Genomic DNA, 27,990 nt, shown 5'->3' on the forward strand with positions numbered 1-27,990 from the left:
TATCTCGACCACTGACTCTTCCTTCAACTATTGGTCAATCACCCCACCAAACTGGATACCTCACAAGTTGAAGAAAATTCATTGCTTCATGCCCTATCCTATTGCAATTTATGTAGGTCACAACTTTGCCCTTCAAGTCCACACACCCCCTTCATCTTACTTCCAGATTGAACTGCTAGCCCCATTATCTCACTTGGATCCTTTTTAGTGTAAGTGATGGACTTCATTCTTTCTTCCTGTATCAAGGCTGAGTGCACCCTATTCAATGGCGGCAATGGCTTGGGAGCAAGTAAATTTGAGCGTACTGTCCTTAACATTATGTTGTCTTACCCCATTAGAAACTGATGCACTTTCTCATCTTCCTGACGTTTCGTCGATTGCGCCCCTATATTGCAGGTGCATCCTCTACAGTGCAATTTGGTATCTATTCATAGTTGGCTAAATCATCCCACAAAGCTTTCATCTTCATGTAATAAGCAATGATAGTTATACCACATTGCTTGAAATCTGCTAGATCTGACTTCAATTGTTGAATCTGTGGACTATTAGTAACAAAAAATCATTCTTTGATAACTTCTCTTAAATCCTTCGCATTCTTCATGTAAGATATAGTTGACCGCAAGATTGGCTTGATTATATACATAATCCATGAGATTAACAAGCATTGAATTGTCCACCAATCCTCCAATCCGAAGCATCTTCCTTGGGCTGCTTGATAGTCCCATCGATGAGGCCCCGTTTTCTCCGAGCCTGCAAAGAAGTTCACACATGTTCCCATTTCTCATAATTTTCTCCACATAGATGTACCTACGTGATAATGTTTCTTGGGAAATCTGTTGATGTTAGGACATAGGGATGTTGTGAAGTTATGGAACTGAGTAGAGCAGGGTCACAGTAAAAGTACTTGAAAATAATAACAATAAAGATGAGGGACAAATTTTACGTGGATACCCCCCAAAATAAATTAGGGTAAAAACCACAGGCAAGGTAGAAGAATTCACTATAGTAAAATAGGAGTTACAAGTTTTCTACATAGAACAACATCTTCTTCTCTCCAATACTAGAAGCAACACAAACTCTTTAATGTTTCTTCTCACTATTTTCCCCACTTTCTCTTTCACCCTCCACTCACTTCTCTAAATGGTGCACTAAGACAGCCCTCATTCCCTCTATTTATAGGAGAAGATGATGAGGCTTAGCTCACCAAATCCTTGGATTAGATGAGAATTAGGTGAGAAAGGATTAGGTGAGGGTTTTTTCTTTTTTTCACATGTGCAGCAACACATGTTATTAACAAGGGAGACGGAATTTTCTTGCCGGGTTCTTGTTTTGGTTGTTCATCTCGTGCCATTGGTGGTTGTTTTGATTAGGTCATGGCTCTAGTACCATGAAAACCATGAAAACTTTTAAGTTTTCTAGTGAATTCCTCATTTTCTTTATTTCACCAAGATCATTATATTCAAGATTATCATCCCCAACCATCTCTTACAATTACGTTTAAAAATATTGCATCCAATCCTTAACTACCTAAAATTCAAAGAGTACTTTTTGTTTCTCCCTTCTATCTATACTTTTGTACTCTTGTATGTTTTATGTCCATTCTTTTTTTTTTTTATAATAAATTTATGATTTATTCATTTTATTAAAAAAAATCACAGATAAAATAACACATAAAAATATCTATAAAAAAAAAAATACAAAGATATATACACAATCTTAATAAATAGCATCAAAACCCTCTTTTTAATCTATCCTTACCGAGGTAGAACTAAAAGACTATAAATTTAAAAATAAAAAAAAAGAATGTTTACATTATAAGCTTACAAAGTTTTATCAGAAATTAAATATAGTTTTGAGGGGCATATGTGAAAAAAAAAAAAGAAAAAAAGGAAAAAAAAGTCAAAAACTGAAAAACTCTGATGGTGAGTGCTCACTTGATCCTTCCCGCGTCGTGGAAAAACCCTCGCTCTCCAGTGCCGTCAAAATTGGGATCTTTGAATCAGTGAGCATGTCCCTCTCCACGCACCGGCCACCTCGTCTTACCTTTCTCTTGCTCTCTCTACTTCTATATATGATCGCAAGAATGTCTTGGGTTCTTCTAGTGTTGCACCAAATCAAGAACCTCTTCGCTTCTTGCGGTTGCTGCTTGTTCCTCTTTAGTGATTTGTTTTGATTTTGGATTATTTTATTTAATTATTGAATAAATTTGCGATTTTTAGGGATTTTATCTGTTTTTTTTTTGTGTGCAATAGTGGAGGTTTTTTTTTATCAGTGGTGCGTTTGGGGGTTTATCTGAATGGGATTTAATGCTTCGGTTTCAGGGTTTCTGATTTTTATTCTTGCTGGTGCTTTTTAAAATCTTTTTCTTGGCCATAAGAACATTAATAAATGAATCATCTTGTTAAGTTTCTGGATAGTGTCCTTTTGTTGAAGAAAAGCAGAGGAAAAGAACAAAAAAAAAATGATGAAAATAGAGGAAGAAATTTTTAGTGATTGTGTTTTATTTCAGTTGATTATAGTTGTGATTTTATTTATCAAAACAAACACAGCACAAATTTCCTTCTTATTCTTTTCAATCAAAACATGCCCATAAAAACCTTGGTGCTTTAAAGTATTTGAGACCTTGCCCACTGCAAAATGAATTTGTGGAATTCTTTGTGCTTAAGTCGATCGATTTTTATGCTTATGATCTGGGATTGAGAATTTCTTGAATTCATGAATTTTGGCATGCAGTGGCCATTGTCCTTCTAATTCTTCCCCAGAGCATACAACTTGTATTTGGAGTAAGCGTGTATTTAGCTTGGCTTGTGGATTCTGATTCTAGTTTGACGCACTGAAAGCTACGCCAGATTTTGTCATCAAAATGGCAGGAGTGAATCCAATGTTAGCAGGGGTTTTGGCCATTTCATGCTGTTACAGTTTATATCTGGCAGTGGCACAAACTACTGATCCAACAGAAGGTTAGTTTTTGAATATCACTAGATTTTCGAGGATCCATGCCAATTTATGTTATTTTCCACTTGTAATCCTACTTGTGTTCCTAGATTACTTTGGATGTAAATAAAAGTTTCTATATGACTTTATTAGCCAATAACCAGATTGGTGTGTATTGTTATTTTGGCTATCAAGCTGCTTATCAGCTGAGAACATTTAGCTTTTCTTGATTTGCAGTCAATGCTTTAAGGGCTATCAGAAATAGTTTGGTTGATCCCATGGGCAATCTCCATACCTGGAACAGTGGAGATCCATGCACATCATATTGGGTGGGAATAGTTTGCAATTCTAGTGCAAATGATCATTACCTTCATGTGCAAGAACTGTATGTTTTTTCTTAATTGTTTATTTATTTCTGTTTAGTCTCATTGATAGTTGTTAACATAAATATTTCTTATTGTTTGGCATGACAAAGATGTTGATTTCAAAACTTTGAATTTGTTTACCTTTTGCAAATGATGTTACCTTTTGACTACTTATTTTGATTATTAAATGTTTTTGAACAATTTTAAACAGAAATATTGTTTTACAGTATCTACCTGAAATCTTATGTGACTGCAATTTCCGTCCAACACTCATTCCCACTATTAAACCTTGCTTTTTGAAAATTTGGCCGGGGAAAAATTTCATTCCAAATACTTTAGGGAAATATTTGACATGTGTTTGGTTAACTAGAGCTAATGGAATGTTCACTACCATTAAAAAATGCAGGAAGCCGTGCATACTCAGATTTGGGTGTTTGATTTGAAAATACAACATTTTTTGTTGAGATATTTGAAAAAGAACCAAACTACAAATGCTTATAACCTGTTAAAGTTTTTAGCTTAAATAGTATCGTTGTAGGGAATATGTTGTCTTTGCTTTAAGGAACATACTTTCCGTATCTGTTCACCTAATAGATTTGCATTACTTTATCATTTATACATGAAAGGTTAATCTTCTGTTATAGGAATTTGTTCTAAATTGTATTGTCTGAATATTTGGTCTCTTACTTTGTGATTTATACTCTGATATCATGACCTTGTTCTTAAAGGTTTCTCCTCAACTTAAACCTCAGTGGATATTTGGCTCATGAGCTGGGTCTCCTTTCTCATTTGAAGATATTGTAAGTCATAGCATTATCTCAGTTAAATATTTCAGAACTCAGCAGATGGCCGTATCTCATATCTCAGTAGATAGTAATATCTCATCTTCCTGAAACAAATATTTAAATGGCCTATCTGTTATAGAAATTAGTAACCGTTTTTCTATCTCAACTTAGAGGTTTAATGACAGGCTTTATCCTGTTTTTATGAAGGGATGTTATGTGGAACAACATAAGCGGAAGTATTCCAAAGGAGATTGGGAACATTACATCATTGGAACTTCTGTAAGTAGAGTGCTTCATATTACCTCCGCTCAACTACATGCTTTTATATGGTGGCTATTTTTCAAATAGCACCAAATATTAGTTATTTAAGTCATTGCTGTCTCAGTAATGAGCTAGAAACTCAAAGATTACAATTTATTGTACATTAAAATTTTGTTTATAAGATATGATGCAAATGACCTTGTGACTAGTGATTGTTTACGTAAGAATAGTCTGCATGTCATTGTTATTATATAATTATGTTTTTTTGCAGGCTGTTGAGTGGAAACCAGCTTTCTGGATCTTTACCTGCAGAGCTTGGGTACCTTTCCAACTTGAAAAGGATGCAGATTGACCAAAACCACATATCCGCGTCAATTCCTGAATCATTTGCAAGCTTGAACAGAGTGGTGCATTTGTAAGTGGCTTTTTTGGTCTCATTGCTGCTTTTAGTTATCAACAGTACTTGTCCTGATGTGTTTTCTCTTTCCTTGCTCAGGCACATGAATAATAACTCACTAAGTGGTCAAATTCCACAAGAATTATCCAGGCTAAAATGCCTACTTCACCTGTATGTTAGAAGTCAAGCCATCTTATTCTTGTTCTAGTGATTTTATTATTTTGGCTATGCCCTATTTCTTCTCCTTTTTTGAACACATGAAAACTTTCAGGCTGCTGGACAACAATAATTTATCTGGTTTTCTTCCTTCAGAACTTTCAAAGCTGCCCATTTTGCAAATTCTGTATGTGCTCATTGAAATAAATTGTGCTTGAGTAATAGGTTTATTATTCTTGTTTGTTTTATTGATGCATACCCCAATCAGTCGTACACGAATTGGTATTTGGTTCAGACTATGTGTCCTCAACTTCAAATCTAACAAATTTTATGATTAATGTTGCATGATTTATGTATTTAGTTAATTAATTTCATTAATTCCACTATTAATTAATTGACCACTAGTGTTCTAAAGTTATCTAAACTGCATATTGAATTTTATGATAGTGTTTGTTTTTTATTTTATTTTATGAATTCCTACTTTAATTGATTTAATTAATATTAAACTCGTTTTTTAATTAACTGTGAAACAGTCTCAGTCATCAACCAATTTATAATTATTTATTTATAGATGATATTATTCATTTTTGAGATTTACAATGTCAATTTTAATAATACACATTAATATTGCGAGCTATGTTCCTTTATATTAATTGGTTATGTGGTCCTTTTAATTAATGAAAAAAATGGTGTACAATTTCCTATTTTTCCTGTTTTATTAAGCCGTGGGGAAGCACCACAGCACAATGGAGTTTTTATATTCTCTTTGATTTTTTTGGCAATGTTGGCTATAATTGGTGCAAGCCAGACTATATTGTAGCAAATGTCAAATTCACTCATTAAATTTTGGGTTGTCTTCAAATGAACCAGTTAAGTTTAAGAATGGGTAAAGCATAAATATTTTACCAAGTGAAGTTGAGGTGATCAGTTAAAGAAATTCATATGGTAATGAAATTCACATTATAAACTTCTTTCTGGATTTGTTAAATAATCTGCTGAAGGAGCTGCTGCTTCATTTTTATAGAATTTCCTGTACTGTTATAGTGTTGTCATTCATTAACTTTTAGAGCCTTTGTGTGTTCTAGAGTCATGAACTTGCATTTACATTATACTGTCACTTTGACAAGGTTCTCTTTTTGGTTTTCAGCCAACTTGATAATAATAACTTCAGTGGGAATACCATTCCAGACTCATATGTCAACATGACTGAACTCCGTAAACTGTAAGTGCATCAGTAGTCATATTGCAATACAATTTTATATACCCAATGATAATTTCTATTAAGTGGTTGCCTGATTTGTGGAATCCACGCTCAGGTTTTATGTTATTAGGGACCTTGGCTGGTTTTTAGTTGGTTTGCCTTGAAATAGGAAATCAGAAAAAAAGAAAAAAAATCCAAGCCAATTCGTGTTGGAAGTTTACTAATACAATATTTACCATTGAGATTTAAACCTAGTCACTCAATTGAGAATAGAGAATTACCAACTCTCCATGTTGGGTGCCCCCATGGTGAGTTATAAATAGGACAACCCAGTTGTCAATGTATCAGGACCAGCAACATTTACTTGCATGTTTGTAATAAGTTCAGAATCATCTTTGGCATAGAAATTCTGGTTTTACTAATTTAATTTCTCCTTACTCCCAGAAATTTGCATATGTAGCTTGATTAATGATATACTGTATTCTTCTGTAAGTTATATAGGATAGTTAGTACATATAATGGCAACATCATCTCACCATTTCGTGAATGCATTTGTCAATATCATTCATCAAAAGGCATATATGGTTTATCTAGTTTTATAAGTCTTTTGATTGTAGATTAGTAATTTAATCTGAGTGCCTTATCCCAATATGGACGTGTTTAAGTTGATAATTTTTTGCTAATGTAACATTTTCAGGTGCGTGAAGTTATTGTTTGAGCTGCTTCACTAATTAATCCCTAGCATTTGATGGTGTTGACAGAGTTAAATATTTTATTAGAATGAGGTTATCTGAAATATGGAGTTGCTTGACCCATTTTGTGTTTCTGAAACAAGGAAGAGAGGAAAGAAAATCTTCCAAGCTACTTTATTCATTCCTGTCATAGGCTATTTATACAACTCAAGGAGTCATACCCAAATCGTATGATTTGGTATAACCCCATAAGTAGCAACAGCTCCTAAAATAAAGAGACACTATTCTATTAATCAGGAAACATCCTAGAAAAGAGCAGTAATATCTAAACCAAATCAAAGAAATCCGAAGGAGCTTGTTCATTAGATTTTCTACACATCAAAAAATTTTCTCCACATATGGTCAAGTAGAAAGGAAACAGATGATTGAGCTTGATTAACCCATTTAAGATTCCGTATCAGCATATTTTTCAATTGTATTTATGCTTTTTATAGTGTTAGATACAAATTAGACACCGTTATCTAGGCAACGCAAAACCTTAAACTGATAGGATGATGTAGGACTAGTAGTTACTCTAATATATAAATCATGAAATATCAGCTGATATCCAGTAATATACTCACACACACACAAACCTTGGTGGTTCATCAAAATAAATGTTTATGATTACTTGCATGCTAACTTCTCTTTTTCTTTCCTGCCATTGTGCTAATGTGAAGAATGCTATTACTTTTTGCGAACTTTTTCATGGGTATTTTCAAGTTCACAAGCTGTCATTTGAGTATGTTCATTTCTGTATGCCTTCTGATAAGAACTTCCAGCTATTTATCTTTTAATCTTTAATATCTTTCTTTGATTAAAATGTGCTGCAATTGATGGATTTGATTCCTTTTAAAGGTGCACATGACTAGACCTAGGAATCAAGTCTTTTCAGATCAATCACATTATTTATAAAGTTGCTTAATTAATCTCCTTTTGGCATTAACAGGAGGCTTAGGAACTGCAGCTTGCAGGGAAGAATGCCTGATTTGAGCATGATTCCTCAACTCACCTACATGTAAGCTTTTGGATTCTGCTTTTATATGGCAAAAGATGGAAAAAAAAATCTTTTCTTTAGTTCTATTGCCTTATCTGATCTTGCAAAATAATTGATGCTATCCAATTTCAGAGATCTCAGCTGGAATCAGTTAGAGGGATCTATACCAGCTAATAAGCTTTCTGATAATATGACTACGATGTATGTGAGAATCCTTTACTGAGACTTTAAAGCAACCCTATAAATTGCCTCTTGAATTATCTAAATCCTTAGAGATAATAGTTTTTTATTAATAATTGGGATGGTTACACATGATTCATCTATATATCTCATGTTTTCTTATTTGCAGTGATCTATCGAACAATTTTCTTGGTGGGTCAATCCCTTCCAACCTCACAAGTCTTCCCAGTCTCCAGAGATTGTAGGCATATCTTACACTCATCTTCCCTTTCAATTTGAAATCATGAAGTGCTTTTTTTGTTTTTTTTTTTACTTTAATACCTTAACCAAAACATAATTTTGTGTCTGATTTCTTTATTGTAATTTTGATTGTGGAGGAATTGTTGTTGTGAATTTTGACTTATCCTCTAAAATAAGACAATATCATTGATTTCTTTGACAAGACTTACAAGGGCGAAGGAGATTGAGTGAACCATGGTTTATGCCAGGCAATGTTATACCTTTCCTTTATTGCAGGTCTCTTGAGAACAATATACTATCTGGTCCAGTTCCGGCTTTTATCTGGCGGAACACATCATTAAGTGGAAACAAAACTCTTATCTTGTATGACCTTCTGACTGCAAAATGCCAATTTATGAATTTCCTCCACTGTTATTGCTAATGATATATTCTGCGTTTGCATTGTCAGGAATTTCCAGAATAATTCTCTGACAGAATTTTCAGATGTTCTCAACCTTCCAGCTAATGTTACAGTCTTGTATGCATTCTTTCCTTGAAACGCTACTGCAACATAAATTGAGTTAGATCATACATTGTATGGTTAATCTTGGAAAAGCTTTTTAGCAAACATATTATCTTTATTGCATGAAGATGTGTATATAGAAAGTTTTTTTTTCCTAACAATTACACTTCATATTCACATAAAATTATTACAATTAAAGAAGTGGTGAAGAAGCTGTTAAATCTTTTCAATACAGTGAGGAATTGAATATTTATATTTTATTTCAAAAACACTTGGATTGTGATATGATCCTGTGCAATTCTACTTAGCAAGAAGGCTTTAGAATGGAAACTACCTTCTGAAACACTTAATTGGTAGCTTACCATTCTTCCAGTATACATATATTTCTTTTCAAGTTGTAATCAGGTCCTGTTTCATGTGCTTAAACATTGGGTTCAGGTTATTTGGGAACAAGATCTGTGCGAATGGAAGCCAAGCCAGCAAGTTCAAGCTTTGTCAGCCTCAGATCATACCACTAGAGTTTGGAAACTCAACAAACTCTGATGAATATCGTGATTCTTGTCCCACAAATTTAGGCAATGAATATAACCAATCATCTCCTATTCTAGGTTCTTGTGTTTTCCCAGTTGGAGTTGGATTTCGGTTGAAAAGTCCAGGATTTTCTTACTTTCATACATATGAGGATGATTTCAAGTTATCTTTACCCTTTAGGGCTTATCAGTTACACATTGATTCATATGCTTGGGAAGAAGGTCCAAGGCTAAGAATGTCCCTCAAGATATATCCAAACAATTCCAAGCCATTTAATGATATGGAAATTCAAGGAATTGAAGAAAAATTCCGCATGTGGCAGATTACGCTTCCAAGTATTTTTGGTCCATATGAACTTCTCAGCCTCAGATCTCCTGTGCAAGGTATGTCTTAACCTTGATCATTCATTACAGAAAAAAATGAGAATCACAAATTATATATTGATAGGAAATCTTGGCTAATTGGAGAGAAATGTGGCTATATCAAAAGCTTTCAACAAATTGAGAATTAATAGCAAAGTATGCTGCAACTTATGTGATGAATAGAGCTTTAGATCAAATTTAGAAGTTTTACTTTGAGATAGTTGATTGAATTTTTCAAAATTTTCCTATTAAAACAAACAACGGCAGAGGATTCATGACATTTTTTCTGTATGAACATTTTATGCTTCTAATAAAGTTTTTATTGTTATCTGCCATAATCTTGGTTAAAGTATAACATCCTATCTTTCTCGGGCAATTCAGAGATCATTCTAGAGCTAGTATTTGTATAAACTTAATCCTAAATAAAGAAATTTTGTTCCTTACCTTCCTGTTGGAGATGGTCAACACCCTATATTGTTTTTGGACACTGTCATGGCTGGTGAGTGTTTCTTTGTTTTTAAGCTGACAATGGGATTATGAAAATTTAAATGACCAGCATAGGGATTGGGCCCTGCCTGCTTTATTTATCCTTATTTGTATCTTGACCAGCCAAATTGAAGAATAACCAATCAGGAATTTCTCCTGGTTTTTGTAAAAAATTCTTAAATAATTAAACATTCTACTTGTGCAGAATGGCTTATTCACTATTTTATGAGATAGGTAATGCTTCCTTCTAGAACAGTATTTAGTTGTTGAGTATATGAAAATGGGAATTGGGGTTTTAATTTTCTCCTTATAGTTACCAAACGGATATGACTACAATATAATAATTATTTTTGTTTGAACTTTCATTTGCCTTAATTTTACTTGCATTTGGCATGAGGCTTGACAGTAATTAATGGAGTGTCTTTATTCTTTATTCATACCCATCATATAAATCCTTAAATAGGGGTAATTATTAAAAAAATTACCAGCCTGTAATTTTCCAAAGCTCAGATCTGATTGTGCTGCATGCATGCTGCAAGGTGAGTTGAAATTGTGAGAAGTTCATAGTTTCTTATACATTACAAAATTGTCAAATTTGAAAATATTATAAAATTTCTTGTTTTGTGGTTTTTTTAAGATTGGATTGTGATTGTGATTGTGATTGCTAGAAGTAGAAATTTTCGATGTTGGGGCTTTATCATCCAAGATGATGGGGAATTTGTGGAAGACATCACAAATAGGATTAAAGCAATGTGGGTAAAATGGAGGATAGCCTTTGGAGTTTTATGTGATCGTAAAATACCTCTTGGATTGATAGGTAAAGTTTATAAAATGGTTATTAGGCTAGTTATGATGTACGGGTTAGATTGTTGTTCGGTTAAGAAACTACATACTCCAAGGATGAATGTGGCGAATTTTGAGATGGGTGTCCGACATTATTAGGAAAGACCTATGAAAGAATAAATTTATCCGAAATAGATTAGGAGTTTCACCTATTAGTGACAAGTAAAAGAGAGAATCGTTTAAGATGGTATGGACATGCCCTGAGATGACTAGTAGGTGTCCCCTTAACGATGTTGTAGGCCCTTCAATTAGAGGGTCATAAAAGAGGTAAAGGTAGACCTAAGAAGTGTTTAGTAGAAATTTTACATAATGATATGTCTATTCTTGGTTTATCTAGTTCTATGGCTTTTTGAGAGAATAACGTGGAAGGGGAAGCTTCATGTTCCTAGTAGGCTAGTAGCCTACCCCAAATAGTTGGGACTAACAACTTTTGTTGTTTTTGGTTTGTGATTGTGATTGGGCTGCATGCCTGCTTGAAAATGAGTTTAATCATGAGAAGTTCATCGTCTCTTATACATTACAAAATTGTTAGTTCTGAAAATAGTATAACATTTTCAGACTTACAGTTAGAATACTGCTAAATAGGCACTTTTTGTTTCATTTTCGGTGCAGATAGTCCAACGGCAAATAGGGTAACCAAGCTGGCAGCAGCAGGCATTGTATTAGGAGCAGTCACAGGTGCCATTGTTATGTCTGTAGTTATTACAGTCTTTATCATGAGAAAGCTCTCTAGGAATCAGGTTTCTAAAAGGCACTCAGGTAAGCATTTTTGCTATGTTAAATTTCTTTCTCAAGTCACTATTACTGTGAGAGATGCATTGTGTATTACACCAAATCTATTATCTGGTTTTATCTATGAGCAAATAATTCTGTTCTGTTATTTCAAAGAAAGCTAGCAACTTTACAATTGGATACTTATAATGCATGTTACTCTGCCTCTTTCTTTCTATTTAGCTCATTTTATCATATTAAGTTCTACATGATACAAGGTTGTCTTCAACTCATGTCCATCAAAATTTATGCCAATTGATATATCTTTAATTTGTCTGCCATAATAATCAATCAAAGTAAGGATGGAGAAAATCCTGTTAAATATACTGTTTTCTTTATTAATTTTCATCTTTTAGTATTGAAATTGATGTATAACCATAATATTTGTATTGATTTATGTTTCATTTCTTCTCTTTCTTCTTATGAAAGTCACCTTACTCGTCAAACAATTCACAAGAGTTGGTAAGATGCACTGCAAGTGGAAGATCAGCAACTTTCTCTATATTGCAGTTGTTTTCGTTTTGCATAGTTATGCATTTAACTATTCTCACTGTTATATTCCCAATAAATGCCAATGTATGTCTCATCCCCACCTTGAAGGGCATTTTCTTGTTTAAAGATGTTATGCAGCGAATTTATCCAAATCAATTTTTGTTTCTCCAATTATATTTATGAAATAATTGTTTGTGACTTAAACTTTTCCTGTGCAGGTCAAACAAGCCCAATCAAAATTGATGGTGTAAAATGGTTTTCATTTGAAGAAATGGCATTGGCTACAAATAATTTTAGCAGTTCTAACCAAATAGGTGAAGGAGGCTATGGGCAAGTCTATAAAGGCATTTTAGTGGATGGAACACACGCAGCCATAAAGCGCGCAAGACAAGGATCTTTGCAAGGTTCAAAAGAATTCCTTACAGAAATAATGTTATTGTCAAGACTGCATCATCGTAACTTAGTTACTTTGATTGGATATTGTGATGAAGAATGTGAACAGGTATGCCATCCTAACTAGATAATACATTCCTATGAGCTATACTTTAAGTATTTTTGTTGTATGCATCATTTTAGGTTTGTCCTATTGCCTCATTATATAAATCTAAGTCATGTGGTAGTGCCTTTTTAGAGCTGTTTATACTGCTACATCTACTTGACTCAATGGTTTTAATTTTGAGAAATCTTGCTGAATTTTTCGCATATCAATGATGTCATTTAGCATTCTAATACTTGACATTTGTTAGGATGAATTATTTGCATTTGAGTGTTGTATCTAATTGCAAATATATTCTTGAGTACAACTTATTCCAAATATTTGACATTTATGAAAAAAATGTGCTTGTAAATTTTATATTCTTGGAAATTTTTATGTTAATGAATGGTTTTTCAAAGGATTAAAATCATTTTTAGCCCCCTTTTTGTTTTACTCATTTTCTTACTTTCATCCTCGAGGTCAACATGTCTCCCACGTGGCATACGCACCTAAATACATTAAGCTTTTTTTTTGTTACTTCATGTTATGATCATGGCCCGAGCTGTCATGGCATGCTTTGTTGATCTTAGTTGCAACATCAACATTCTGTGGAATTCAAATTTTTTTAAACTTGTGTTGTTCTTTATTTTTTATTTATTTTTAATTTTATATTTTGATTTAAGTTGCGATGTCAGCTTACAAGTAGCATAATATTTTTTAAAAGAAAATCTCTGGAAGTTATTAGCAACCTTTAAAATTTTCCCAATATAAATTCAAAAAATAATTGTTTTAACAATTCAACGTGGATGTTGATGTGGCAGCCATGACCAACAAAGCACTCCATGTTAGTGATTATGTAGACCAAACATATTAGAGATTATGAGTTACTTTAACATGCCTCTTTGATCTGTGTTAGTTTGTTTTAACCAGGCCTCAATACCATCTTCACTTCAAACCAAATACATATTTCAGTTGCCTCATCATCTCTCTACATGTATGTTCACTATATCTTGATTATCACCATTGTTCATTTTGGCTTAGAAACAATCTCATGCTCATCTCTTCTCTAAACAAAATTCAAATCTTGACAAGGTAAATCCCTACCATCATCATCTTCAACAAGTTCTCTGGAATGGTATGCGACAAAGCTTTCCGGAGGAACTACACTCTCCTCGTTGTTGCAATTAAGTTATCATTTTTAGCAATAGACTTCACTATTACATTATGGAGTTGCAATTGTTTAGACACATGGTAATCATTCACTATCTTATTACTAGATTTTTTTGAAAGCCAAAACAATATAAGAGACACCACTTTTATCACCTTCGGAAGAAACTTTTGAAGCTTCTCCTTATTTCAAATCTATGTAACCACAAGTTGATTTTCTTTTTAAGAACTTCGAAAAATGCTAAGGTTACACAAAGAAAATGCTCCTGGGAAACAATGACAAAAAACCTCCGGATTGGGCAAATTTTACCAAGCCAACTATTAGAATCCAAGGTGAACGCTAAGAGAAGCTTTTAAAGGTTTTTGTAAGGATGATAAACTTGATTATCTCTTGTGCTGATTTGATCTTATGGAAATCGCGTAATGGGAGAGAGAATGGATATCATGAGTCTATATAATTGCAACCCTATAATGTAATAGTACCCCCCTCCTGAGAATGATAAACTGAATATTTCTTGTGCTAATTTGATTTTTTTTGAGATCGGGCAATGGACGAATTAATGACTGCCATAAGCTACACAATTCTACACAATTGTAACCCCAATAATGCAATAGTGGCATCTACTGTTGAGAATGATGATATGAACTGCATCAATCAGAAAAGGCTCTTCTTTAAAAAATGCTCTGTTGTGGAAAAGAATTACCATGCTTGAGAACCTATTGCAGATAATTATTGTTTTTAATTTTTTGTTACCTATTTGCCCATAGACTCCTGAAAAACCTGAAAATATATAAACATACAATAAATCTTAAAGAATTACCATTTTTTAATTATTATTCTGACTCCTTGATCCAGCTTCAACTCCACCAACTTACCTTTTAGCCATAACAACTCTGCAACTCCCAAAGCCATAGCTCTGTACTTTGCTTCGGTGTCGATCTTGCCACCAAAGACTGCTTCTTACTTTTCCAAGAGACCAAGTTGCCTCCTACAAAGATGCAGTAACCCGAGGTGGATCTCCTATCATCGGAACAGCTAGCCTAATCAGAGTCACAGTAGTTCACAATGCTCACATGACCATTCTTCCTGAATATCAGCCCCTTTCCAGGGGCATTTTTCAAATACCTCAGGATATGGTACACTGCCTCCATATGACCCTTCCTCGGATCATGCATGTAGCAACTCACCACGCTCACTACAAAAGAGATATCAGGATGTATGTGACTCAGATAGACCAACTTGCCTACCAATCTCTGGTATCTCTCGCAATTAACTAGTTCTTTGGCCTTTGAGCTCAGCTTGAACCCTTGGCTGATCGGTGTAACTGCAGATTTACACCCCAACATACCTGTCTCCGTGAGAAGATCAATTGCATATTTCCTTTGAAAGAGAACCATTCCCTTCGCTCCTCGAGCTATCTCAATCCCAAGGAAATATCGAAGCAAACCAAGATCCTTCACCTCAAATTCTTTGTCTAGTCTCACCTTGAGTTGGGCAATCTCCTTTTTATCATCCCCTGTGATGATCATGTCATCCACATATACTGCAAGTATAGTAACACAACCCCCATTTCGTCGAAAGAACACAGTGTGGTCAGCGTTGATTTGCTAGTATCTCATACCTATCATAACTCTCTTAAACCTGTCGAACCAAGCTCGAGGGGACTGCTTTAGCCCATAAAGAGATTTCTTCAACCTGCAGACCTTGTCCACTGTCTGGCCTGTGCTAAATCCTGGTGGTATATTCATGTACATCTCTTCCATTAAATCCCTGTGAAGAAATACATTCTTCACATTTAGCTAGTGTAGCTTCCACCCACCATTCACTACTAGCGAGACCAACGTCCGGACAATGCTCATCTTCGCTAGAGGTGCAAAGGTTTCATCATAGTCGATGCTATAGGTCTGGTTGTACCCTTTTGCCACCAAGCGTGCCTTTTAGCGCTCAACCTGCCCATCTGGATTCTGCTTCACAGTAAAGACCCACTTGCATCCAACTGCCCTTTTCCCGGATGGTAGTGACACTAACTCTCATGTGCAATTTTTGTCAAGAGCCCTTAGTTCTTCCTCCATGGCTGCTTTCCACTTTGGGTCTTCTTTTGCTACTTGCCAACACTTGGGTATAGAGACAATGTCCAAAGATGCAATGAATGCTTCATATGTGGATGATAGATTAGAGTATTGAATAAATTGGTCAATATTACGTGGAAACCCAAAACGATCAAGAGGATTTCCCGCATTGCTGCGAGAAGTCCTCCTTAATGTCACGAGAGAAGAAGAGAGAGGAATCATATCACCTAGGTTTGTGGTGGATGATGTAGGTGTCTCAGGAGTTGATGAAGGCCGAGAAAAGGAACTTGGTACGAGTGGCACTGTAGGCATAGGTACATTCACCTTTCTCCTCCTCTGGTACACTCTCAGCTCCCATGAGCCTGATTTTCTTCTCCTTCTTCTCCTGTCACCTCTATTTCAGCCTTTTCTTTTAGCTCATCCTCAACCGATTCTTCCCTCAAAACAAGAGCCGATCCCATCTCTAACTGAATCAGCCTTTCTCCCTCACTTTTCTTCCCCTTTCGCTCTATTTCTCCACAATTTGGCGAGTCACCAAAGGGTGAGGTTACTCTCAAAAGGTAGTATGGCTCAGACTCACGAAAAGTCACATCCATACTTACAAACAATCGCCTTTCTTCTGGGCTCCAACACACATACCCTTTTGAGTGGCAGAGTAGCCTACGAAAACACATTTTATTGCTCTAGGATCTAGCTTCCCCGCTGTTGGTCTGTTGTCTCTCACAAAACACACATCCAAACACTTTCAAGGGAAGAACTCCATTATCGCCCTTCAACATCTCACATGGAGACTTCCAATCCAATATGCTCGAGCACATCCTGTTGATCAGCTGAGCAGCTGTCAAGACTGCTTGCCCCCATAGATAATTTGGGACATTCATCGATATCATCATACACTGGGCCACCTCTAGAAGGTGTCTGTTCTTCTATTCTGCTACCCCATTCTGTGTGGTGTATATGGGCAAGTAGTTTGATGATGTATCCCATGTGTAGACAAGTACTCCCCAAATGCCTTGTTGGTGTACTCTGTTCCATTATCGGATCTCAATACTTTAACCACGGCACCATATTGAGTTTGAATTGCCTTGTGAAAGTCTTTGAAACAAGCAAGTACATCATTCTTATTTTTCATTAAGTACAACTAAGTAACATGAGAAAAACAATCAATAAAAGTCACAAAATATCTATAACCATTGATTGTATTTGCCGGACAAGGCCCCCACATGTCAGAGTGAATAAGATAAAAAACCCCATAACTCTTATTCCCAGAGCTATGATAAGAGCTTATGGTATGTTTTCCTAACTCACAAGCATCACAAACTAATTTTTTCTTATTTGCCCTTTCATACAATGAAGGGTACAACCAACTCAAAATAGGCAATGAAATGTGTCCCATACGCCGATGATGCCATAGAAACACCTCCTCTACAGTCATCCTAGACAGTCCTACTCCTGCCCCTTCTACCAAAAATGTCAATGCTGAATCCATCCCCTCTATCCATGTACCACAATCCTCTATGCCACGTGCCAGTCCCAAGTCTCCAACCTATCCCCTTCTCTGTGAAGTTCACCTTGGGAATATCAAAAGAAACAACGCAATTTAGTTGGAGGATAATAGCATTGATAGACAATAAATTTATCGGAAATGAGGGAGCATACAATACATTGGACAAGGTCACTAAATTGGTACATTTAACCATACCCTTACCAACCACAGGCTGGGTTGTGCCATCCGCTGTTTGGATGCTTTCTGGAGGGGTCAAGTGAGTGAAAGAAGTGATCTCACTAGACGCCCTGTCGCATGTCGAGATGCACCAAAATCTATGGTCCATTCTAGTGATCTAGTGGGAGGTATATAGGCAAAAGCATGTGCAGTACCTGTGGCAGAATGAGCAAAAGTAGAAAGATCACCCCTGGAGTCAGATGTGGATATCTCATCTGTCATGCTCTTCTTTCCCCCATGTCCTGCCATTCTCTGCTTTCTTTTTAACATCTCGAAGAGCTTATGCTCCTCCTCAGTAAGGACTGACTTCTCCTCTACTTGTGGATCTACCATCAGATGTGCTCGGTAACCACCACCTCTACCTTCTCTATGGTCCCCACGGCCACGACCACGACCACGACCTCCAGATTGTCCTCGCCCACCTGTCCCTTTTTCCTTAGGTGGCTTTGGACAAGCTTTACTCAAGTGGTCCACTTCTCCACAGTTGTAGCACCTGCGGGTCTCCCCTTGTGCACCTGTCATACATGAGCTCAAGGTAGCCAAAGCTGATTGAACACCTGGAAGTCCACTCGACTCAGAGTGTAGTCTCATGCGACTCTCCTCCTGTATCATAGCAGAGATAGCCTCATCCAATGAAGGGATCTTTGACTAGGCTAGAAGGATTGATCTCTGATCAAAGGCCGGGTTTAGATGAGCCAAGAACTGTATAGTCCTCATCTGTGCATTGAACTTCCTACTCTTGCACCCTGGATCACTGCAGCTCGATATAGGTGAAAAATGATCAAGATCTTGCCACAACTGTTCCAGCTCCATGGAGTACTCCTAAATAGATCTATCACCCTGCACCACCGCCTTTATGTCGCGTTGGATCTGGAACACCCTTGTGGTTTTCAGCCCCAGCATAGGTCTTCTTTAACTTCACCCAAATATCCTCTACCTTTCAAATACCATCCACTAATGAAGCGACCTTTGGAACCATTGAGTTCAATAGCCAGGTGTAAAGCAAGGCGTGTGTGGTCCTTCACTCATCCTCCTCAGTGCTTCCACTCGTTGGCTCAGCCTTGACTCCTGTCAGGTATCCATCTAGCCTCTTCCCCACTAGAGTAGCCTCGATCCGACGCGACCAACTCAGATACATGGTTGGTCCATCAAGCTTCAGATCTATAGGAGGACGATCTAGCCTCATAGGCTGTGGATATACCGGTGTCGACCCCTCACCTTGCCGACCCAACACCAGAAGCAAGGTTTTGAGCTCTGTTTCATTCAATTTTTTCATAATATCCTCTATCGATCAATCTCAAGTATCAAAGTCTAGATCACACAGATCTCACGTGACTTCCTTCACTTACCTAGTCTCGAGCTTCTTCACCCACAAGATCAAGATCCCTTTCATTCAACATTTCTTTCGTTTTTTGACATAATCTTGGTCCTTCAAGACATCAAGATCTAAATCAAACCCATCTCAACCCCTTCTTCGGGATCGGTGGGGTATTGACCCCCCACCTGGGCAAACTTCAATTGATGGAAAGGGAGAAAGGCGGTGCCTGAGTAGAGAAAAGATGGGCGGTGGTACTGTAGCGGCGGCGGAACTTTGTTATGGTTTTGCTAAATCAAACCCATCTCTGATACCATATTGTTTTTAATTTTTGGTTACCTATTTGCCCATAGGCCCCTAAAAAACCTGAAAATATATAAACATCCAATAAATCTCAACAATAATGATAGTAGTATTTACCTTGTCAAGGCTCGGATTATGTTCAAACAATAGACAAGGATGAGATTTTGCAAAGAGCACAATGGAGTTAATTATGATACAGTAGATATGTTGAGAGATGATGATGCAACTAAAGTTCTTACGAATTTTCATACTGAAAATTCCATTGGTCTAGGATCTGCACTTCACAGATGATGTCAAACTTGATGCAAGTGCTACTCAAACCAAAATTCTCTAGCTTAACCAATATGGGACTATTAGTTATTCTAATAACAAGCACATTTATTTTAATAGTAAATTTAATTTAATTGTTTGCTTTTGTTAACATTTTTGCAGATGCTAATTTATGAATTCATGCCAAATGGCACACTACGAGATCATCTTTCTGGTAAGCATCTTTCTTTCTGCATTGCCATTAGGTTGTTTTGTTATCAAGTGATGCCTATATTTTATAATTGATCAATTGGACAATTGTATTAACATAGAGCTTATATAAAATATAATTGATTACATGAATCCCAAGATATTGTTTATGTTAAAAGTTGAATCAGTGCAACTGAAACAACTGAAGCTAATCATATTTTCTTGTAGCATGCATGCATGCATGCATAATTCTTTTCCTAGGTGAAGAAGCATGAAAGTGAGATTATTTTGTTTGTCAATACATGTATTTGCAGCTTTCTTATGTCCACCTTTTATACCTTGTGTATGTTCTTAAAAGATAATGTAGAGAATGGCTAATTTGCAGATTTTCAGGGATGTTGGAACAACCCTTGAAACATGGCTGATTTCCAGGATAGACATGTTTCCTGTCCCTGAAATACTGGCTGACTTTCAGCTAGGATTGATTTTTTTAATAACTGAAAATTTATTCTTTCTAGAGGGTTGAAAGTCTATAAGAGTGGGTGTATTTCTTTCATTTGAAAAATAGAAAATAAACTCAGGACTTCCACATGGTATCAGAGCTTTAAGATCCTCTCTTGGTCTTGATTGCCAATTTTTTTTCTTGGTCTTCATTGCCATCTTTTCCAACCTTCATTGTCATCTTTGTTTATCCTACTTTGGCCTTCATTGCCATCTTTTCCTACTTTGGCTCTCATTGTTATTCTTTCCAGCCTTTCATATCTAAATATTGTCAATGTCAGAAGTTTCAAGAAACTCCAATAATTTCCAACCAGCTCCTTCAATGGAGGCCTCACAACTCTCTGGTGAGCTACACAACCTGAATACTACCTATCGCCTGGATGGTAGAAACTATTTGCAATGGTCACAATTGGTGAAGACTTTCTTAAAGGGGCGTGGGAAGATTAGTCACTTGACTGGAGATTCCCCACAAGAAAATGACCCAAAGTTTCAGGCTTGGGATGAAGAAGACTCCATGATCATGTCTTGGTTATGGAACTCTATGCAGCCATCAATTAGCAAAAACTTCATGTTCCTTCCAATAGCCCATGATATATGGGAATCAGCTCGGAAGACTTACTCAAAGATGAAAGATGCAGCAGTACTTTATGAAATTAAAACTAAGATCACCAACACCAAGCAGGGAACACTGTCAGTGACGGAGTACTATAATCTAATGAATGGTATATGGCTGGAATTAGATCATTATCAAAACCTGACAATGAAATGTAATGATGACACACAAACTCTGTTGAAGCTATTAGAAGAAGAAAGAATTTTCCAGTTTTTGGCAGGATTAAACATTGAATTTGATCAAGTTCGTGTTCAGCAGCTTGGAAAAGAGGAGACACCTAGTCTTGAAGAGGTCTATTCTGCTATCAAGCTGAAGAAAATCGAAGGACTGTTATGTTGGAAACTCAACCTGCTATTGGTTCTGCAATGATTTCAACCAAACCCAATCATAGTCGAGGACATACTCCAAGGCAGACTGAAGGAAAACTTGAAGTTCATAAATCATCCAACAGGGATGGACTTTGGTGCACCTACTGCAAGAAGGCACGTCACACTAAAGACACATGTTTCAAATTGCACGGAAAAGAGCAAGTGTTCAATAAAATCAAACATCAAAGAACTCAGGCTCTTTGTGCAGTTCAAGAAGATAGACAGAAATCAACTAATGAAGGACAAGTTAGCAAGCTGGGGTTCAATCAAGAAGAGATTGACAAACTAAAAGGCTTCCTCAACACCTTACCCTCAGGTGTGTGTTCAGTGGCACAATCAGGTGAACATCTCTTTTCTAATAATCCTGTTGGGAATGCAGTGCCTTCTAATACTTGGGCGGTAGATTCAGGGGCAACTGATCACATGACAAACAACAAAAGTTGCCTAGATTCTTATGAAGCCACTCTTGGGGCCAAACAAATAAGTGTTGCCGATGGTAAACTTATTAATGTCACAGGCAGAGGAAAAACTACCTTAACTCATTCATTATCTCTTGAAAACATCTTATGTGTGCCTAAACTTTCCCAAAACCTCATCTCAATTCATAAAATAACCAAGTCCTTAAACTGTCTTGCTATTTTTGACTCTTCTCATTGTGTTTTCCAGGACAGGGACTCGGGGAAGATGATTGGATATGCTAAGGAGAAGAATGGGCTCTATTATCTTGAAGGAGCTAGTGGTTCTAAGGAAATGGATACCAAGTTCTCATTAAACTGTTCCATATCTTCTTCAACCCAAGAATCCCCACTTATTTCTCAGATTTGGCTTGAACATCGCAGGCTAGGCCATCCTCCTTTTCCTTTATTAAAAACATTACTTCCTTCATTATTTCATCATGTTAATGTCTCATCTCTTAGGTGTGATACCTGTGAGTTGGCCAAGCATCACAGGGTTTCTTTTCCAATAAATAAAACACCATATTCTGAACCATTTTCCTTGATTCATACTGATGTTTGGGGCCCTTCTAAAGTTCCTAGCTTTAATGGAGCTCGTTGGTTTGTTTCTTTCATCGATGACTGCACCATGGTCACTTGGTTGTATCTCATGAAAAATAAATCTGAAGTGAGTTCTATATTTCCATTGTTTCACAAAATGATCTTAAATCAGTTTGGAGTCTCTATCAAACGATTAAGAACCGATAATGGCACAGAATATTTTAACCACAATCTTACTTCCTTCTTTGCCAATATGGGTATCCTTCATGAATCATCTTGTGTTGACACACCCCAACAAAATGGGGTAGCTGAGAGAAAGAACCATCATCTCTTAGAAGTGACCCATTCTTTGCTTTTCCAAATGCAAATTCCAAAATTCTTATGGGGAGAAGCAACTCTTACAGCTACCTATCTTATCAATAGATTGCTATCTCGGGTTCTTGGGGGAAAAACACCAATTCAGACTTTGGTAAATCTCTTTCCTGCTTATACCTCTGCAAACTATCTTCCTCTTAAAATTTTTGGATGTGTTGTTTTTGTTCACATTCACAAACACCTTCGCAGCAAACTTGATCCTAGAGCACTTAAATGTGTATTCATTGGCTATTCAAATTCTCAAAAAGGATACAAGTACTACCATCCTCCTCGTAAAATTTATACATCCATGGATGTTACATTTCATGAATCCACTATGTATTTTCTTTCTCAGCAGACTCATCGACAGGGGGAGAATCTCTTGGCTGATGAATCTGCTGAATCTACTGATCTTTCCCGACCTGAAAATGAATCAGCTGAATTTGTTGATTTTTCCTTACCTGCTTTTCCAAATTTCATACTAGAATCTGCCCCAAAAATAAATTCTGACCAGCAAACTACTTCTGCAAAGCAATCAGACCAACATATTTCTAATGATGAACTTGAGATAACAAAAAGAAAGTCTCCTATGCTGGTTTATTCTAGGAGAAATAGGCCCATTCAGACCCTACAGCAGACTCAATCATTAGAACCAGGACCGGTTCTAGAAATGGTAAGCTCTTCTAAACCAGAAATTGAAAATCATGATGCAAGTGCTATTCCTTCAGATTTGCATCTTCCAATTGCTCTTAGGAAAGGCACACGACAGTGTACACAACATCCTATTTCAAATTTCATCTCATACCATCATATCTCTCCCCAACATCAAAGCTTCCTCACCTCCTTGAATTCTATTATGATTCCAAGATCTGTAGATGATGCATTGAAAGACAAAAATTGGGCACTTGCTATGAAAGAGGAGATGCAAGCTCTTGAAAAGAACAAGACATGGGAAATTGTTACTAAACCAGAAAATGCAATTCCAGTTGGTTGCAAGTGGGTGTTCACTGTCAAATATAGAGCTGATGGAACACTTGAACGTTACAAAGCAAGGTTAGTGGCCAAGGGATACACACAAAAATATGGCATTGACTACTTGGAAACTTATGCTCCCGTTGCCAAAATGAATTCTGTTCGAGTTCTTTTATCTTTAGCTGCACACTTTGGCTAGGTTTTACATCAATTTGATGTGAAAAATGCCTTTTTACATGGGGATTTAGAAGAAGAAGTATTCATGGAGCTACCACCAGGATTTAGTCAAGGATTTGGCATTGACAAGGTCTGCAGATTAAGGAAGGCATTGTATGGCCTAAAACAGTCTCCAAGGGCTTGGTTTGAAAGGTTTACAAAAGCAATGAAGCAGATGGATTATCAGCAAAGCAGAGGTGATCATACCTTGTTTTATAAACACTCAAGTGAAGGAAAAGTGACAGCATTGCTTGTTTATGTCGATGACATAATAGTAACATGAAATGATACTCTTGAGATAGACAAATTGAAAGAAAGATTGGCAAGTGAGTTTGAAATAAAAAATCTTGGTAAGCTGAGGTATTTCCTCGGGATTGAGGTAGCTTATTCAAAGGAAGGTATATTCTTGTCTCAACGAAAGTATATTCTAGACCTTTTGAATGAAACAAGAATGCTTGGTAGTAGCGCTGCTAATACACCTATAGAACAAAAATGCAGATTGGGAGAGAAACACAGTGAAAGTTCAACTGATAAAGGGAGATATCAGAGATTGGTGGGCAAGTTAATTTATTTGTCCCATACAAGGCCAGACATAGCCTTTGCTGTTAGTGTTGTTAGCCAGTTCATGCATAACCCAGGTAAAGAGCATATGCAAGCTGTACAAAGAATTCTGCACTACTTGAAAGCTACACCTGGAAAAGGTATCCTTTTCCGAGCAAATAAAGAGCTGAATCTCGAGGCTTATACTGATGCAGATTATGCGAGTTCTATAACTGACAGAAGGTCAACTTCTGGTTATTGCATTTTCCTAGGTGGCAATCTGATAACTTGGAGAAGCGAAAAGCAAGCAGTGGTGGCACGTTCAAGTGCAGAGGCAGAATTTAGAGCTATGGCCCTTGGAATTTGCGAGTTATTATGGTTGAAAATAATTTTGGATGACTTAAGAATCCAAAGAAATGAGAATATGATACTATTTTATGATAACAAATCTGCAATTTGCATGGCTCACAACCCTGTACAGCATGACAAGACTAAGCATGTGGAGATTGATAGACATTTTATCAAAGAGAAGTTAGAAGCTGGTATACTCAGTACACAATTTGTTCCATCAGAACAACAAGTGGCAGATGTTTTAACTAAAGGGCTTTCTTGTCGAAGATTTGAAGAGTTAACTAACAAGCTGGGAATGAAAGACATCCATTCACCAGCTTGAGGGGGAGTGTAGAGAATGGCTAATTTGCAGATTTTCAGGGATGTTGGAACAACCCTTGAAACATGGCTGATTTCCAGGATAGACATGTTTCCTGTCCCTGAAATACTGGCTGACTTTCAGCGAGGATTGATTTTTTTAATAACTGAAAATTTATTCTTTCTAGAGGGTTGAAAGTTTATAAGAGTGGGTGTATTTCTTTCATTTGAAAAATAGAAAATAAACTCAAGACTTCCACAGATAAAATGGTTGTGATACTTTTAGTCTTGTGCTTTAGTTGATTGCATCTACTTATTCTTTGTATGATAGCTGGATCAAAAGCGGCCATGAACTTTTCTAGGAGGCTGCAAATTGCTGCAGGATCTGCCAGAGGCATACTCTATTTGCATACTGAAGCAAATCCACCTATATTCCATCGAGATATTAAAACCAGTAACATATTACTGGACTCCAAGTTTGCTGCCAAAGTTGCTGATTTTGGACTCTCAAAGCTTGCTCCTATTCCTGATGCTGAAGGCACTGCACCTGATGATGTGTTAACTGCAGTGAAGGGGACCCCGGTAAGTGTGGGATTTCATGAAAATTTTACTGATAGGTATTTGTCCATGAAATTGAAGCAATTTGTAGTAGTGGTACTTAATTTTTGTTGGAAACACTCGCTTGTACATTTGTCCTCAAATTTTATGTTTGAATGCCAATTACAGGAAGAAATTCATCTACTTCTAATTTGGTTAATTGTAAGCATCATGATCTATAGTCTAGGTATCCAATAATTCCTAAATACCTAGATTTTACATAGAACCACTCACCAACATTTTGATTGCACCATTTTCTACATTATGATCTTAGATGCTTCTTTATGCTCGTATTTGATGATGGCATTTTGAGTTAATTTTAGTATGAACTGAAGTGATATTGTTTGGAAATAAAATCCTGTTCATAATTTTGCCTGTAATCTGCATTGGTCACAAGTATGTTAAATATTTTAGGGGTTCTACATTGTTTCATTTTTTTTTTTATCTGTTCATATTTTTGTCCGCAATTCTATCATTTTCTATAGGATTTTTAAGTTGACTTTTAATCATTTAAGCAAATAAAAGTGTAATATAGGGGTGTATAAGCAAGTCTGTTTTTTACTAGGGTATATTACCAATCTCCCACTTTAATGGAATTTCGTTACTTTTAAAAGTAAAAAAATATGCAGTGTCTATAATGACATTTAAAAACTAGTTGGAATATGTCACTTTGCAATCATGAAAACACTAAAAGAAATTCAAACACATGTCCATCAGCATTGCTTGTGTATACTTATTACTGCTATCATGTTAACACCCTTTACAGCAATAGTACATGCTCCTGATGTGTATTTTACGAGGAAGAAAATTGTTACAATGATATTATAGTTTTACTGGTGTTTTAAAATATTCATGGGTGCATATATTGTGTTTGAAAATGACAATCCATCTTTGGGCATTGTTGAATAGAATTAATGAGTATATTTGAATTGATATAATAGAGGGTACCATTGTAGAATTCATGTTGATGTTATTACTTTATCTGCAGGGTTACCTTGATCCAGAGTATTTCCGAACCAATATCTTATCAGACACAAGTGATGTTTATAGCCTGGGAGTTGTTTTCCTGGAGTTAGTGACTGGGATGCTTCCAATTTCAAATGGAAAAAACATTGTTAGAGAGGTACATAACTTACTCTCCCTTTTCTACTCATGCCATGTTTAAAAGCCTTTCTGTTTTTAGTAATGCTATTTGTGCAAACCTGATTTCCTGAATTGAGTTATCATTCATCTAACAACCTTGAGATGATTTTATCTTCTACATCATGAGAAAAAACATAATGTTTATCATTCTCTGGAGAACTCTGTTTGGGGAATTAGTTTGTGCATTATCCTTTTTTAAGTTAATTGTGTCAAATGCTTCACAATCAAGCCGAAGTAGAGTTTAACAAATGCTATAATTCTTTGGTTCTTATTTCAAATAACACTGAGCATTGATAAACTAATAAAAGGCAAAATACCATTCTCCTATACTAAATTTTGTGACTTGACTGTATTATTTTTCCAGGTGAACCATGCTTGTCAATCAGGTAAGATGTTTTCGATGATTGACAGCCGGATGGATTCATACTCTATGGAATGTGTTAAAAAATTCATGTCGTTGGCGCGTAAATGTTGTCGAGATGAAATGAAAATGAGGCCATCAATGTCAGAGGTAGTAAGAGAGCTGGAGGTCATCTGGGAAATGAACTCTGAATCTGATACTGATACTAATACTGATACTACAACATCCCATTCTTTTTCTTTGAACTCAGTCTTGCATGATCCAGTCACAACATCATCATTCCATATCACCACGAAGCCTTACATTCGGTTTGATGACAACTCCGGTGAAACACCGACTAGTCTTAATCCCGTCCGCTGCTTGCCGATTCGGCGGTAGACATGTTTAAATCTACAGCACAACAAACACAATGAATAGTAGTTTGATACAGCATACTCTTGAATTTCTTGTTTTGTGCAAGGATTTATAGGTGCAAAATTGTAATATTTTTGCTTTATTTTGACCCTTAATATTTGATTAATTTTGTTTGTGTTGAGAGATGTATTAATTCGATAATTCGGTTGACATGAATTCATCAGCATACCACATGTTTGATAATGTTAATTCTGTTGAATTGAAACTCATAATTATACAAATTCAGTTGTATTTGATCGATACTTGTAGCACATCTCTTACCTTCTTGAATCACACCGAGTCGGTTGACAAAAACGACAAATGTGAATAGTGAATAACCAGTATTATTATTATTATATTTTCATAATATTGCACTCAATACATGAGATTCAACCCAACATTAGTCACTTATCATTCAAATGATTCAATCCAACATTATTCACTAATTATTTGAATTATTTACTACTAGATCATCTTGTGGTTATCGAATTACATTGAGCTATCTTAATTAATCTCCGCACTTTTAATTTGGGTCAATTTAAA

At 36.1% G+C, this 27,990-nt stretch overlaps 1 protein-coding gene across 3 annotated transcripts; it reads left to right on the forward strand.

Moving 5' to 3' along the window:
- The first annotated feature begins 1,879 nt into the window (after window positions 1-1,879).
- Window positions 1,880-27,632, forward strand: LOC120268335 (probable LRR receptor-like serine/threonine-protein kinase At1g06840). 3 transcript variants are annotated; one of them, XM_039275771.1, is made up of 21 exons: window positions 1,880-2,138; window positions 2,734-2,960; window positions 3,172-3,319; window positions 4,028-4,099; window positions 4,292-4,363; window positions 4,617-4,760; window positions 4,842-4,913; window positions 5,014-5,085; window positions 6,046-6,120; window positions 7,780-7,848; window positions 7,960-8,028; window positions 8,177-8,248; window positions 8,524-8,610; window positions 8,696-8,764; window positions 9,188-9,663; window positions 11,584-11,730; window positions 12,453-12,736; window positions 19,720-19,771; window positions 25,285-25,535; window positions 26,539-26,673; window positions 27,058-27,632. In XM_039275771.1, the coding sequence occupies exons 2-21, from the start codon at window positions 2,864-2,866 to the stop codon at window positions 27,430-27,432; spliced, it is 2,838 nt and encodes a 945-aa protein (XP_039131705.1). In that variant the 5' UTR covers window positions 1,880-2,138; window positions 2,734-2,863; the 3' UTR covers window positions 27,433-27,632. The 3 variants fall into 3 exon arrangements, with proteins under 3 accessions (XP_039131705.1, XP_039131707.1, XP_039131706.1); XM_039275773.1 differs by lacking the exons at window positions 25,285-25,535; window positions 26,539-26,673; window positions 27,058-27,632 and adding an exon at window positions 21,895-22,040; XM_039275772.1 differs by lacking the exons at window positions 1,880-2,138; window positions 3,172-3,319 and having other exon boundaries at window positions 2,885-2,960.
- The last annotated feature ends 358 nt before the right edge of the window (window positions 27,633-27,990 follow it).

The sequence above is a fragment of the Dioscorea cayenensis genome, chromosome 9 (genome assembly GCF_009730915.1).
Source record: "Dioscorea cayenensis subsp. rotundata cultivar TDr96_F1 chromosome 9, TDr96_F1_v2_PseudoChromosome.rev07_lg8_w22 25.fasta, whole genome shotgun sequence".
Classification (NCBI taxonomy): Eukaryota; Viridiplantae; Streptophyta; class Magnoliopsida; order Dioscoreales; family Dioscoreaceae; genus Dioscorea; species Dioscorea cayenensis.